At 48.2% G+C, this 15,541-nt stretch overlaps 1 protein-coding gene across 1 annotated transcript in view; it reads left to right on the forward strand.

Annotated features, from left to right (window-relative positions):
* Window positions 1-544: 544 nt before the first annotated feature.
* AKAP10 (A-kinase anchoring protein 10) overlaps window positions 545-15,541 on the forward strand; it is a 35,742-nt gene continuing 20,745 nt past the window's right edge. Inside the window, exons 1-2 of the mRNA XM_084823105.1 lie at window positions 545-876; window positions 13,434-13,481. Of these exons, the coding sequence (XP_084679231.1) occupies window positions 855-876; window positions 13,434-13,481 (70 nt within the window). The 5' untranslated portion in view covers window positions 545-854. The remainder of the gene's footprint in view (window positions 877-13,433; window positions 13,482-15,541) is intronic.

Genomic DNA, 15,541 nt, shown 5'->3' on the forward strand with positions numbered 1-15,541 from the left:
ACCCCTCAGAACGGGGGGGGCAACCTGCAGCCCTCCAGATGTTTTGGACTACGCATCCTATCAACCCTCAACATTGGCTGTTCTGGCTGGGGATGATGGGAGTTGTATTCCAACATATCTGGAGGGCGCCAGGTTGAGGGTGGCTGCCTTAGAGTCATGGCTGTTGCCAATCGTTATGAAGGACACTCCATCCATCCATCCATCCATCCATCCATCCATCCATCTTTGGTGTTTGCTTTTGCCCTTATCCAACATGTCCGAGCCAGGGCCACTCCCAGTCAAGCACGGTTCGCTGCAGTCCAAGGGCTTCTCCTTTTCCCTTACCAAAGATGGCCGCCCGGTCCGGGCTGCGCCTGTCTCCCTCTTCCAAGATGGCCGCACTCCCGCGGCGCGGCGTGCCCTCGCCCAAGATGGCCTCCCTCCCGCAAGTCCTTCGGCCGTCGCGTGCCCTCGTCCAAGATGGCCGCCTGAAGCGCAGGAGCCGCTTTGGATGGATGAGCTGACGCCGGGGCGGCCATGTTGCGTGAGGGCAAGAGGCCGGCCGGTAACCGGTATATATAGATATATTTCCCCCCGTCCCTCCCCTCCCCTCCGCCCTCCCTCCCTCCTCTCTCGTGTTCATTTTCCCGAGATGCTCCGCGGGCTCTTTCCTCACCTCAGCCGTTCGCCGCCCGGAAGAAGCGGCCTGCGCCTCGGCGGCGGCGGCGGCTGTTGACAACATGGCGGCTGCCGCCTCCTCCGTCTTCGTGTGGGGAGCGGGAGGCGGCGGGGCGAGCGGCAGGGAGGCGCTGCTGCCGCCGCAGGAGCCCTGAGGGACGCGGGACGGGCCTCCCGCCGCCCCAGGCCGCGCCGCCATGTCCTTCTTCAGGCGGAAAGGTACCTTGAGGGGGGCGTGAGGTAAAGCGGCCCGGGGAGGGGCGCGGCGAGGCGAGGCGAGGCCGGTGGCGGGAAGGGTCTGCGCTGGGGGGAGGTTACAATAACGGGAAGGGGGCCGGGGGAGGGGGCTCCGCCTTCCTGAGAGTTTTTGAGGGGTTTCTAAGGGCAAAAGGGTCCCGCGCCCCTTCGACCCTCGGGAGCCCCCGCCCCCAAACTCAGGAAGGCGGGCCCCTCCCCTCAGACGCAGCCCTCAGCCTCTTCATTGTGCCCCTGTTACAGGGCACCCCCCAGGAGCACGGACGCCCCCGCCCCTTTTGCGCCCAGAAGCCCCCACCCCAAACTCACGAAGCAGACCCCCTCCCTGCAGACACAGCCCTACCCCTTATTGTGCCCCCCAAGAACAGGCCCCGCACCCCTTTCACCCTCAAAAGTCCCCACCCCTTTTATTGCCCCCCCATAGGAACGCAGACGCCCCCGCCCCTTTTGCCCTCAGAAGCCCCCACCCTAAACTCAGGAAGGTGGACCCCTCCCCTCAGACACCCCCAACCCCCATATTGTGGGCCCCCCGCACTCAGGACGGCAGACCCCCTCCCCTCATGCACATCCATCCCTTCCCTTGTGCCTCAGGTCTGTGTTCCTGGGGGGGGGGGCACCATAAAGAATGTGGGAGTTATGTGGGAGGGGTCTGCCTGCCTGAGTTGGGGGGGGGCTTCTGTGTTTGAAAGAGGTAGGGGACCCCTTTGACCCTCAGAAGCTGCCAAACTCAGGAAGGCAGGAGTCAAAGGGCACCCCTCCCCAAACCCAAAGGGGTGTAATAGAGGAGGTGATAGCTGTGTGGGAGGGGAAAGGGTCTCCCTGCCTGAGTTTGGGGGTGGGGGACTTCTGAGGGTGAGAGGGGTGGGTGGAGGGGGTCTCTATTCCTGTGGGGAGTGCAGTAAAGGGGATGGGTGCTGTGTGTTGGGGGAAGAAGTCTGTCTTCCTGGAGCTGGGGCGCTTCTGAGCATGGAGGGGGTTTGTGTATAAGAGGAGGGGTCTGCCTTCCTGAGTACGGTGGTCATAATAAATGTGGGGAGGGATGCGTTTGTGGGTGAAGGCAAATGGAGGGGAAGCCTCTGTTCCTGGGGGGCGGGGTATAAAATGTGCTATGGCTGTGATGGAGGCTTCTGAGGATGGGGGTGCTATGTGTTTGGAGTGGTGTGAGGGTCAGAGTCTCTTCCTGGGGAGGGGGGAGTAGGTGAGGTGCATTGGAAGTTCAGGGTGGTGGTGGGGGGACATTAACGGGGTCAGGTGGGAATGGGGAAGGTTCTGTGAGTACATGAATTGTGGGGATGAATGAAGGGATTTGGGACAGGAGAGGGTCAGAGTGGGCTGTTAAAAGGACTGAGGAAGGGGGAAGGTAAGGGGTGGGTTAGAGATCTGAGGGTGCAGGAAATCGGGAGCACAGAATGAAAAGCTTCAGGAAGACAAAAGGGTTTAGGAATGGGTCACGGGATAAGGTTGGTTGGAGACTTGACTGGGAATGCAAAAGCTGGGGAAATGGGGGGATGGGGAGGTTGGAGGAGGTGTGCATCTGGGATCGAGGGAATGGGATGTTACACTTAGCAAAGAAATTGCAGCCAGGACAGTGGGGGGGGGGGGTCTGCGTGAAAAAGCAGCCAAACGTGTTTGAGCTTCGCTCTGAAGCAGCTTGCCCCTTCCTCTCTGCCTTTATAGTTAAGCCTCTTCCTCCTCTCATACACACCCAGCATCGTCACACGTGAATGTCCTTGAACAACTTGGTTTTTCACTTAGTGGCTGGTTTTGCTGCAGCTTCCCTGAACCACACGGGCAAGCCAAGTGGTCCTGGTGGAGTTCACTGTCAGCATTCAGCTAACTGCTTCAGTGGTTCTAAATGCTACCATGGCCAAGATCAGCAGAGTCTGAATGAATTTTATACAATGGAGCAAGACAATAAACAGCCATAAAACAAGGAAACGTTTTATAATTGCTTCTGCATTAGGTAGAAGTCTCTAAGCTTTCCTAGCTTGCAAGATCAAAATCTGAAGCAGCATATCTGGTGAAGTTGTATTCATATTGGGAATCCTTCTCCTCTCTCTCCCCACTCCCCTACTCTCTCTGGAAACATTCCTTATTTTAATAATTTGGGATGCATGACTTGAACTGGTGGTTGAACTTCAAAAGCTTGACCCTGCCCTGAGAACTGACAGCTTCCTAAAGTAGCGATTGGCAATTGCATAACTTTTGCGCTATCAAGGCATTAGATTAGCCAAAGCAATATAAGCAAAGTCAAATATTTTCAGATTCGCTATTAAGCTGTTAAAACAACAGCAAAAAAATTGTGAAGATTTCAGTGTTATGTAAAGCATACCATGTAACATGAGATGTATTCTGATCGCCTCTCAGTTAAAGTAGTCCAAGTGCCCTTAAAGCAAAAAGCCTGCATCTTTCTAGGGGGAGTTTAGGAGGCAGTGCTTCTAAGAAAAGTTGTGAGCAGCATTACTGGAATATTGATGTTGACTGGTTTCAGGGCACTCTCTATCTGCTGCTTGATCTTTTTGGACTCAGGGACCCACTGTAGGGAGATTTATGAGCTGTGTCAAGGCATACATCGCATTCACTTTGAGGCCCTTTAACCTGCTGTGCTCAGCCTACGTGAGGAGTCACAACTCTCCCTGACAGGAAACCTTTTAAGCGTGAGCTTTTGGTGGTGGTCTGCTGCTTGAGTCAGGTTTTCACACAGTTCATCCTTCAACATTTTTTCCTGAGAGAGGTGAGGTGGTGTAGTACAGGCTTTTAAGTAGCCACCTACCTGCTTACCTGTGGTAGGTACTGTTTCAAGGTAATCAAGCAAGGAAATGCTTGTAAATTGGAAGAGAGTTGTTGGCTGATTCCTGTTTTCAGGCTGATGTGCCACAAAGCACTTAAGACTTGTATGTGTGGATGGACAAGCCAATAACAATTTTTTGTCAGGTAGCGACTTTTGCAAGTTTTGGCACCCAGGATATCAGGGTTGAAATCCCCGCTCAGCCATGAAAAACTCACTGGGTAGCTTTGAGACGTGCCTATCTCTTTGCCTTACTTATCTCACTGGATTGCTGTGAGGTTAAAATGGCAAGGTGGGGGGGAAGTATAACACGCCCCAGGCTCTTTGGAGGAAGGACAGGATACAAATGTGAGAAATACATTTTCACCCACCGATTTGAAGTTGGTCATTAAGCATGTGTCTGACTTGGATTCCTGACTTGAGCAGGGGGTTGGACTCGATGGCCTTGTAGGCCCCTTCCAACCCAACTATTCTATGATTCTATGTGTCACAGTGGAGGGGCAACGGTGTGGGGGGGGATACCTGTAAATATGGTTGACCTGAAAACACCTGATTTCAGGAGTGGACTGAGCACTCACTTTCTGCTGTTTCGCCGAAAGAGAAAGGCATCTATAGATTAAGGAAATAATAATAAAACATGCTGTTGGCATTTTCTGAATTGAGCTCATAAATTGTGGATTGCATAATGCATACTTTCTGTGTGTGTGTTAGACTTTTGATGGGAATTGCTTTCATTTTATAAAGCAGCTACTTTTAAGGCATGTATGGCTTTTGTGAAAATCAACATCTGATATGACTGGCACGTTAACTGTTCAAAGAATTCATTGTAGTCTTCTTATGCAGGGGTCTTTCCTACAGACACAAACCCTGGACTGAAACTGGTGTGTGTGTGTGTGTGTGTGTGTGTGTAGGGCGGCACCCCAGTCTTGGTAGCGGTTCCTCAGTTACCAGACTCACATCCCTGGGTCCAGTGCAGGCATAATACAGCATAACGTATCACCATGGCTAAGGAAAAAGGGCTGCAAGATTGCATACTTCCTCTCCCAACTTCTCACTTGAATACAGGTGTAAGGGTTGAAGTGTCATGGACATTAACCAGGGTTGTTAACCAGCTTATTCCCTGGTTTGCATAAAAGCCAATTCCACTTAAATGCAGATGCCACTTAACCATGGTCAAACATGGCAGTAGAGAATCTCATTCATGGGTACATGGCCCCTGGCTTTCCTGCAGCAGTCTCTGGAGGCTTGCTAGCCTCAAGTATGGTCCAGAAACATGAGAAAGACCTGTGTATCTGGTCTGCTTTTCAGTGGCCAGGATTGAATCTGGTGCACAGGTAAGCAGTATGCCTTATGTTCTAGTATTGGGACCAGGCACAGAAATCAAGGAAGGGCGGCATAAGGCTTGCATGCCATATCTGGTCTGCCAAGACTTAGCCTCTGGCAACCTACTGGTGGTCTGCCCTTCCCAGGCGAGAAAGGATCAGAAAGACTTCTAAAGGGGAAAGTTTGGTGTCTGAACACCCCTTGTTTGTGGCCTGCGCTGGCTCTACATCAAGCATCTGTGTAATAACGTTTTCTTGCTTTAAACAGTTTATCGCCCTGGACAAGAAAGTGTTGCTGAGATACTCAATAACAAAATGTCAACAGACTTGAAACAGGCGTAATTGTTGTGCCCAGTTGGTGGCACCTGGAATTTTCCAAAAGCAATCAACCTCGAAACCTAAATACCCTAAGCCCTAGAAACCTAAAGACAAGGCATCCCATAGTGCCACTACAAAACAAATTTGTTTTATGAGCAGCTGGTGAAGGAGAAGGCAGCACTAGTGCCCGTCTCCATCCTTGGCACTATTGTGCACACTCCTTGATGTAGTCAGGAGTCAGAATACAGGTCAGCCTTTCCACCTGCATTTTGGAACCAAAATACCCATTGAGAATGATCGATGGTATGCTCCATCTTGCCTGGGAAGGTATCACTTCAGAATGCAGGTGTGTGTGTGGTATGCTTGAATGCTTCCTGTGTATAGGAAGCCAAAAAGCTTCCTGTGTATAGAAAACATGTATTTCAGTGGAAATGCTTAGCTAGAACCCTTCTTACACTAGCTTTCCACATGCTAAGGTATTCTGTTAACAAGGACACAAAACATGAGATTCTCTCCCTACAGTCTGAAGTGGTACAACCCAGGAAGAGCTTTACCATGGGATAATTCTGAAAAGCGTACTTTGGCTACTTTGGCTCCCAGCCTAGTAGTTACAAACATCTGTGGAAGGTCCCCAGCCTAATGAATGATTTGTGAAAGTGAATGACTTGTGAGAGCTGGATTTTTTTAAAAAGAGCAAGCACTCAAGTCATACAGACTTTCCTCTACTTCAGCCTGATTTACTGAGAACAATACAGGGTGGGGCATGGAATCAGTATTGCTTTGACAGGCTGATAGTGAGCTACTTAGACCTCCTTCGTTTCAGGACAAAGAAGCAGGAAATTTTAAACTTAAAAGTGACTTCCTGTAGGGTTCATGTTGCCAGAGGTTTCTCTGGGTGCACAGCTGTATTATTTCGGATGGCAGCAACTGAGAATAAGACAGCCTTTCTCAGCCTGGTGCCCTCCAGATATTTTGGGCTTCAACTCCCATCAGTCCCAGTCAGCATGGCTAATTGTCAAGAATCCTGAGAGTTGTTGTCCAAAACATCTGGAAGGCATCAGCCTGGGAAAGGCTAGAATAACGCATGGCTGTAGTTGCCGGCACCCTTGGAAGTCTGAGAGATCAGGCTGGGCAAAAATTGAATGGGGAGGCATTGTAGAGAGGTACCCTTGGTTGAGCAGCTGAAGAAACTTTTTTTAATGTTGGGTTTAAAAGTGTAAACCAGCAGCCCAAAGTGGCTATGTTTAAATTTTCAAATGTTAATTGATGGAGTAGATTACACACCTGTATTATTAGTTTGCTAAAGAAAGAGGCCAGCTGTCTTATCACTACAAAAGAGACATTAAGCATGATTAGAAGGTCTAGTCCTTTTGTTTTAACTTCCATGTGTGAAAGTGAGATTTTAGTGGGCCAACTGAAGGTGATAAGCAATATACAATCTTCTGAGTTTCACAGAACTCTTCATATAGTAGAATAGTTCTGAAGAACTCAGAAGCTTGCGTGGTCCATCACTAGTCTGTATGGAACTAAACACCACTTTTTAACTCCTTTGTATCTCTTACAAAGAGATACAGCCTCTTATCTCAAATAAGCAGCCTCTGGTTTTCAAAGTGATTAACACCTCAGCACTAAATAGATCCAGTGGGAAATTCTACTAACCATATTTTGAGTGTCTGCAAATAAGCAAGCTTCAGGCCGCCTCCTAAATAAGTAGCTTGTATCTCTCCTCTGCAACCCTAGACTTTAGGGGCACATCCAAGAAAATTAGGTACAGAGGCTTCACATCTCCTATTCTTTGGAACCGACTTGGCAACCCAGAATTTCAAATAAATGCACAGAGCTTCCTGGCCTGCAGAGAAGTTTGTAGCTACCCTGATCACGTGCTCATGGCAGATGGATGGTGTGAAAAGAGACAACACAAGCTTTTCTGGCCTGGTTGCCTGTAAGTGATTCTTACTCACCGCAGATAACCAGGCTAGTGGGCATCTCCTTGTCTACACCAGACATAAATGTTGCATGGAGTTCTTGACTCTTTTTTCCTGTGTGTTTTTAACCCAAGCAGTTTGGGCAGGTGCCAAGTCTATAGATATTTGGCGCTGGTTCAGAACCGTCCCTGTATCTGTGGTCGGCGCCCCATGGGGCTGCTGTGAAAAACAGTATTTCTTTGTAATGACATCTTTACTATGCTGAAACATAACTGGCTTTTGTTTTCTGTTGTGCCCTCTTAGCGATCCTCTTGTGCTTGAGGCAGACAGTAATACAGAAATATTTGGGTGTAACTAGAAATGCAGGCTGCCCAAGGTGATGACATGAATTAAGTTCTTGTTACTGGAAGCAAGTTAGTAATTAGGTAACACGGTGGCATTACACAGGCAAGTCTGGGAGAGAGCCAGGCTGGTGTAGTGATTAGAATGGGAGGACCTGGGTTCAAATCCCTATACAGCCATGAAGCTCACAAGGTAATCTTGAGGCAGTTACTACCTCTCACCCTAACTAACCTTACAGGGTGGTTGTGAGGATAGAAATTTGGGGTGGAGTGGGGAAACCATGCAAGTTGCTCTCAGCATCTTAGAGGAGGATATACACTTAACGAATACATAATTGGTTGAAATTAATCAGGTATGGGAAGAACTAGCCCCGTGAAAATCAATGGAGGGGGTAAAGAAGATACTTTCAATGCAGAAGGGGCCCAGCTCAATCCCTAACAACTCCAGTTAAGTAAAACAGGTCTCCAATGTTTAGATAATTGCTTGATTGGCTGAAAAAGGTCCCCTCCAACAGGTTTTTTAAATGTTATTTTTAATGCAAGAAGTTACCGTAAGCTGCAGGAGGTAACCATCTCTCTAAGAGAAGCATCCCCTCCCATGTGGGAGGAAGTGGGCAGGGAAATGCCTTTTCTCTGACCTGTTTTATCTTTTTTACCCCCTCCATTGATATCTGCTTTACCCCCTCCATTGATTTTCACAGGGCTAGTTCTTCCCATACCTGATTAATTTCAACCAATTATGTATTCGTTAAGTGTATATCCTCTTCTAAGATGCTGAGAGCAACTTGCATGGTTTCCCCACTCCACCCCAAATTTCTGTCCTCACAACCACCCTGTAAGGTTAGTTAGGGTGAGAGGTAGTGACTGCCCCAAGATTACCTTGTGAGCTTCATGGCTGTATAGGGATTTGAACCCAGGTCCTCCCGTTCTAATCACTACACCACCCTGGCTCTCTCCCAGACTTGCCTGTGTAATGCCATCATGTTACCTAATTCTAAGATGTTGGGTGGTTCAGTCTCTTTTCAGAATGGCGACTCCATGTACCATGCCATGCTGTCTGGGAATGATGGGAGTTGCAGTCCAGCAATCTGGAAGGAACCAGGTTAGGGCAGGCCACTTTAAAATATTTTTCTTGCATATAAATGTATGCAGATTTAATTTATTAGCAAAACCCTGAATGCTTACTCAACTAAGATTTATTTAATTAGGTGACAGCCCCTAGGCAAAAGCATCTTGGGTTACAAATGACACCCAGGCTCTGTGATTTGTTCCTTCACTTCTTTCTTTATGACCCCAAGCAGCCTGGGAAGGATACACATCTGGATGAAGGAGGGGCAGGTATGAAGAATAACACTTCCACCCCCTGCTGTTCTTCAGCTTGAAATGATGCTCCCACAACTGTTTTTTCTCCTGCTGGGGTGGTGGAAGGAGGGAGAAAGAAACCAATCCCATATATGTTGCGTACAAACATTAAAAGATCAGAATCTCTTGGATATAGGGTGGCAATTCCAGGGCTGTTACCTGTTTGCTAATAACAGATGGCTTTTTCAGGTAGAGCAGGGACGGGGGTGTACATGGTTCAAGACCTCTTAGCAAGAGCCCGGCTATAAATATCTGTCTAGTGTCTTCTATCATAACCAGCAAGGAAGTTCAGCAGTTCCCTAAAGGAGGGTAAAATAAAAGCTTCGGCTTGCTTTAAATCGAGGTTTGAATCGCCCAGTTTCTGAAACGAAAGTGCAGAAGCCAAAAAGCTCTGACTCGAAAGATGACGGTGGGTCTGCTGCAGGATGCTTGACAAAACTGTGGAAGCCACATCTGTTGTTGTGCAAGAACATTTCCCTGGCTCAGTTCTAAAAACTTCATATCTGGTGATAGGGGCTCCTGAAATAGGTCATCAGGTGGTGCACAGGGGCTTGGGAGACTCGAAATGTGTGTAGGCTGCTTTGGCAGGCCCTCCAAATATGGTGTGTTCTTCAGTGACCTCCAATTCTCAGTCAGCTGTTTCATCACCAGGTGGCTTCTGGATTTCAGCACTTCTCTGAGGTGGAATTGCCAGCTGCCCAGTGTTTTAGCCTTGTGGAACTGATCTTTTGTGCCCCCAACCAAATAATATGTTTGTTTGAGCAATGGAACATGGAATGCGGCAAACAAAGCTAACTTGCCACCTGCCCGCCTCACAAAAGGGTGCTCAGCACTGCTTGGGAGCAAGCTACATGTCTCTCAATCAAGCTAGTTCATTTTAGCAAAGTCAGGGTGTGTGCGTGTGTGTGAGAGAGAGAGAATCATGGCTGAAGAATACCAGCTAACCAGCTAAAGTGGTGGTGTTTAGAAAAGGCCCATATTCTTAAACCAAGCATCTAGCGATAGAGCTGGGGGTTTATATTTGTTGCAGTGTTTGATTTGTAGGAGTGTGGATGGAGTGGGGACCAGTGTGCTAGAGGCCAATTCAGTTGTCCACAAGCCCACTTTCTGTTCCAGATCAGCTGCTATGTGCCTGGGGCAGGAGGGCACAGTTTGCAGAATGGTGTAGAATTGTGGGAGAGGAAGTGTAAGCTGCAGAAGAGAAGATGTGGCGAGCGGTAGAGGGCTTGACAAGCAGAGGAAGCATTTCCCTCCATGCTGCAATGGCCCAGCCGCCTCAATTCTCCAAGTGACTTGGTGTGACTCCAGTTTGCTCAACCCTACCAGTGGCAGACCAGCTGTGGCAGTGGCAGGGTTCTGTGTCTGTTTCTTCAAGCCAAAATGTCACCAACATCTCTGTCACTTAGTGTATTCTGTAACAACAACAACAAGCCATGGGGAACGAGACTGAACTATGAGAGAAGGTCCCCATCTCTTGCTACAGACTCGCTGGCTGGTCCTAGGTAAACAGCTCTCATCTCCCTCCCCACCTGCTGTGTGGGGGCAACAAATCTCGCAGTACTTCGGGGGAAGGTGCGTATGTGTTATTTTTATGTTGTTCTTCCTTCAAGGAAGGAAGCACACGTGATTATTACTCTTTTTATCCTTACACTGTGTGTGGTAGGCCAGGGTGTGATCGGCTTGCAGTCGCCTGACTTTTTTCTGGTGACCCATTGCATGCAGTTTAAAACAAATGTAAATAAATCAAAGGAAATTGGCAGAAATGCCTTCAAAGTGTCCAGTTCTGCATTCCCCAACTTGGTGCCCTCCAGATGTTGGCTGGGAATGGTGGAGGGTGTAGTCCCACACATCTTGGAGGGCGCTAGGTTGGGGAAAACTGGCCTTAGTTAGAACTTGGCCTGAATTGGAAATACTATTACAGTGTTGTATTTTGCCAGGAATTCCAGTTGTGGAGACACGGGTTGAGGGGTGTGGGGTGTGGGTGGGGAGAACATTGTGGTGGGGATTGTGAATCTTCTAGGGCCACGTTCTCTTTAAGTAAGGAGTCTAGTGGTGATCCCAGGAGGTGGGGAAGTCTGAAATCTAAGCAAGAGGGGTGTGGGCATCTTTCAGAGCAATCCAGTCTTAAAAATTTCTGCGAGAGAGGTCAGTTGATAATGAAGCCCTTGGAATTCCCAAGTATGCCCTCTCCTTTGCGTATTCAATGGCTTGGTAAGAGATTAGCATACTACTTAAATACTGCGCTCCAAACGGGCCTGGTTCTGAAAATGGCAGGACTGCGTCAAGTCCTTTCCTGGGCTCCTAAATAGCCCCTGGTAATCTGTGGCAGCTAAGGGTCTCCCCCAGGTGACCAAGCAGGGTGGCATTAAGAGATGTTCCTCTTAAGCCAGAAACGGCTAGCAATGTGTTATGTGTAGGCAGGTGGGCAAGTAAGAACATCTTGTGGGCTGTTAACTTTTGTGGACTTACTTGATATGCTGACATAACATTTAGACATGACCTGTGTAGATGTCCCTGGACCTGCCAGCCATGTGGAGCGGGCGAGGGGCAATGCACGGCAGCAGCGTCATGCCACGCTGAAACATGTGCCTGAATGTTATGGGGAGAAAAGGGAGGCATACACGCGAGGCTGCCAGTTTGGGTACCAGTCCTGTGCTGGGCACCTGCCCTCATTCTCTCTCTGAGCTGACACAGCAAGGGGGTGTTTATGCCAGTTTATGAAACGAATGCGGTACATGCTTAACAGCTTGAAATGCTTTGGAAGGTATTGCAACAATTAGCCAGATACCTGTGATGAACTTTGACTAGGAAGCTGGTCTCGTTAAATCATTGCCTGTGTGTTTTAGGCTAATTCCCCTGTCCTAAAGCTGCTAGTGCAGGATGGAATGCCATTATCTTCATATCCCTTTCAGACTGAGGCTCAGGTTAGATGTATAAAGATTACGTTATTAAGTTTCAAATGGATCTGCGCGCCCCCCCCCCCCCACCATGTGCACGCACACAGATTAGGCAGCAGCAAGTATTAGCATTTAGATCAGTATCGCAGTCCTTCCTTTTGTGGCAATTATCCTTTATTTTCTTGCATTTTTAATTGTTTGACACCTGCTTGTTTGTGATGGAGGCAAAGACTATTTCTGTGACTTGCCACTTAACAAGCATCATTTCTCTAAGTGTGCTGCAAATGAGACGCTGGATTCATCTGTAAAGCACCTGCATTGAAAGGTTCAGAAATGACACATGGGGAGGGAAAACTAGGATCCCGGTGTCATGTACAAAAGGCTGTTGCTGTAAACTCCACCCCCTCCCTCCAATATGGAGGATACTACTGCCCTACCCTGCCTAGCTGTTTGCAAGGATACCCGAGATAAATGTACGTGAAGCATTTTGAACAATTGGGAAAAGTGCTGCATAAATCCTGCTTACTATTTCACTGGTATAATCTCAAGATACTAAGTGTATTCTGTTTTCTCCCTCCCCATTATTTCTTTGGCAGGGGGTGTAGTAGAATACCATTCATTTCTAAATAGGCCAGGCTCTTTGTCTGCTTTTATTGACTATTGGACTACTGGACGGAGACCAAAAGGCCATCCATTCCAGCCCCCCTGTGACAAGCCAGAGCTGCCCACCTCCCAGATCAACATGCACAGTTCAGACGGTGGCATGGCACGCAACACAGGTTGCAGAAAGATGTCCAGAGAGCAGATAGTTCCAGATGTCTCGAACCGAAGAGCCAAGCCACAGGCCACTGAAGCGGGGAAGCAATCCTTCCTTTCCGCCTGGGGTCACCAGCTACTCTTGCCCCAGACTGATGTGTGTCAGATATTGTTGTCTTTGTCTCGTTTAGCTGCCACAGCCTGCTTGTCTGTCTGTGGGGTGGTGCTTCCTTTGCTGCAGTGCCTTTTCCATGGCAGGTGGGGATGTAGCACAACTGTTCTCGAAGGCCTCGAAGAAATGCTGGTGTGAGAGATGACCACGCCTCTGAGGGCAGTTGTGACTTCCTTGACGTGACTAGCCATTTGCACCTCTCATTTTAATATTTATGGAAACCATATCTTCCCCCACCCTTCAACCGGAAAATGGGCGCCATGTTGTGTTTTTAAGCCATTCTACTATCTTTGTCGTATGTTTAGACCTAGTTGTCGTGATGCCTGTGACTTTAGCCTCTGCTGCTTTTAATCGATTGCCGCTTTTCATTTATTGCCTTGTCGCTTCTGGTTCGACATATATGGATTTTATTTGTGTTTTTATTGTACATCACCCTGAGAGCTGCTTGCTCTAGGCCCTATAGTATAAGGTGGCTAATAAGTCTGTAAAATAAAAATATGTACTTTTGTGGGGGCTTGTGTTGATACATCTCTTGACTAGTGAATTCCAGTGGCATTTCTACAGAGGAGATGATAGTCCTCTGCTCTACTTTCTTGTTACTTACACAAAGTACCTAATGGTGTGGTTTTGTATTTTGCAGTGAAAGGCAAAGAGCATGAGAAGGCAACAGAAGCCAAGGCAATTAAAGGTAAGTGCTAGTTCTCAGATTTGTGATGGGTAACGTGAGGTGGTCAGCTCCAGAAGGGGGTCTTGTTAGTTTGTTGCAGCAAAAACAACAGATTTATTGAGACAGACTTAACTTTTCATTTCATTTATTACATTTCTATACTGCCCAATAGCCAAAGCTCTCTGGGTGGTTTACAAACATTAAAAAAACATAAATTCATTATACATACTATAACAAACATTTACATACAAACATAAACAGACAGCGCACACACAGATACGCATACGTCTAAACAATTTTAATCAGTAAACAATAAGAAAAATCCAGGACCTTGTTAAAACCTCATCCTATGCTGCCAAATGTCTGAGGGAAGAGGAAGGTCTTAACCTGGCACCAAAAAGACAACAATGTTGGCGCCAGGCGGGCCTCGCTGGGGAGATCGTTCCACGGTTGGGGGGCCACCACCGAGAGGTTGGCCACCACCGAGAGGGTGGCCGACCTCGGTTCTCTAGTGCCACTCTTATCTCCCAAAGAGTTGTCTGGGCTTCAGGAGTGTGCATTGCCACACAAATGGACTTCTTCCCAAGTGACCAGACCCCTCGATAACCCTGGCACCATGTAGCAGTTTGGGCTCTCCCCTCCTGGAGTCAGCACCGGGCATACTCGGGCTACTGGTACCCTGCGATCAGACAGGGGCACACGAGGGCTGATGCATTATCTCTGGCTCTGGCCCATCAGGACCTCGCCTGGCATTGCTGCAACGGCAGAGACCAGTTCCCTGTTGGACAGGAGCCGAGTGGCCACTTGGCTTCAATCAACATTAGGCGGCCACCATCTTCTCTCCTGAAACAGAATGCCTGATGTTGGGCGTTGCATTTGGGGAAATATAAGAGGCTCGACGAGCCACTTAACTCCCATCCCAAAGTGGTATCGTGGCTGAGAGCATCTGGGTGGAAGGTGTGTGTGATTGTTCATTAGTAATATATACCACTTAATATAACAAAATCCCTAAGTCGTTCATATATAAACATTTAACATCACATTTAAAACACACCATTAAAAACAATTTCAACTGCAGTAACCCTACTAATCACATTTAAAATATGCTATCAAAGACAGTTCCAGCTACAATTGCAGTACAAAACAATACAAGGAGCAGTAAGATGGAGCAGCGCATGATTAATTGCAATTAATTGCAAGCCCGAGAAAGCCTGGGTGAACAAGTGTGTTTTCGGGAGGCGTTTGAAACATAGTACATTTTCTGCCTCCTGAAATGCACAGGGGAGAGTTTTTCGGAGGGTGCGGCACCCTGATTGACAGCTGCAGTGCTGCTGGGCGGGGGGGTCAAGCATCACTAGCCTATTTCAAGGGCTTATTGGAGCCTGGTGCTGGCCCTGCCTAAGGCACAAGTGGGCCTCGTCTGAAGGCAAAGGAAGCAGCCACCTTGCTGAAGCTGAGCAGGTCTAGGTCTGGTCCGTGCCTGGAGGGGAGACTACCTGGGAACCACATGGATCCGCCTTGAGTTCCATGGTGGAAGAAAGGTGGGATATAAATATAATAAATCAATAAATACAGCATTATATACAAGTATGAACATTTATATATTGCATCTCTCTTTCGATGAAAATATGGAGCCTTCCCATTTCTTGCAACCTATGTGTGAAGAAGCAGGGCAGTCCTTTTACCGCACCATGACAGATTTATGAAGAGGGTTGCTGGATCCGAGCAACACTGGATCCAATATGGACAGTTCCCTATTGTGTCGTCGCGCTAACGGCAACGTTGCAAAGGGACCTCTAGCGCAATGCCAATAGCGTTAGCTGTCATGGAGGTTTTCCAGGAAATCCCGCCATGCAAGCTAACACTGGTGCTGTTGTGCCAGAGGTCCTGTACACTACCACAGTGTCCTTTGTGTCAGCGCAGTGGCAAGTAAGATAATTCCCTATGTGGACTAAACTCAGGGTGACGGGAACTGCTGTGCTGTAAAATGGGAAGAGCTCCAGCATGGCTCAAGAACTCTAGGAAGTAGCTGCCTTTTGCGTTTATAGAATTGGGATCTGCTGTGACGGCGAGAGGCATTG

This window comes from Heloderma suspectum, chromosome 16 (assembly GCF_057233095.1).
Source record: "Heloderma suspectum isolate Gila_16-S chromosome 16, 16-S_ref, whole genome shotgun sequence".
NCBI lineage: Eukaryota > Metazoa > Chordata > Lepidosauria > Squamata > Helodermatidae > Heloderma > Heloderma suspectum.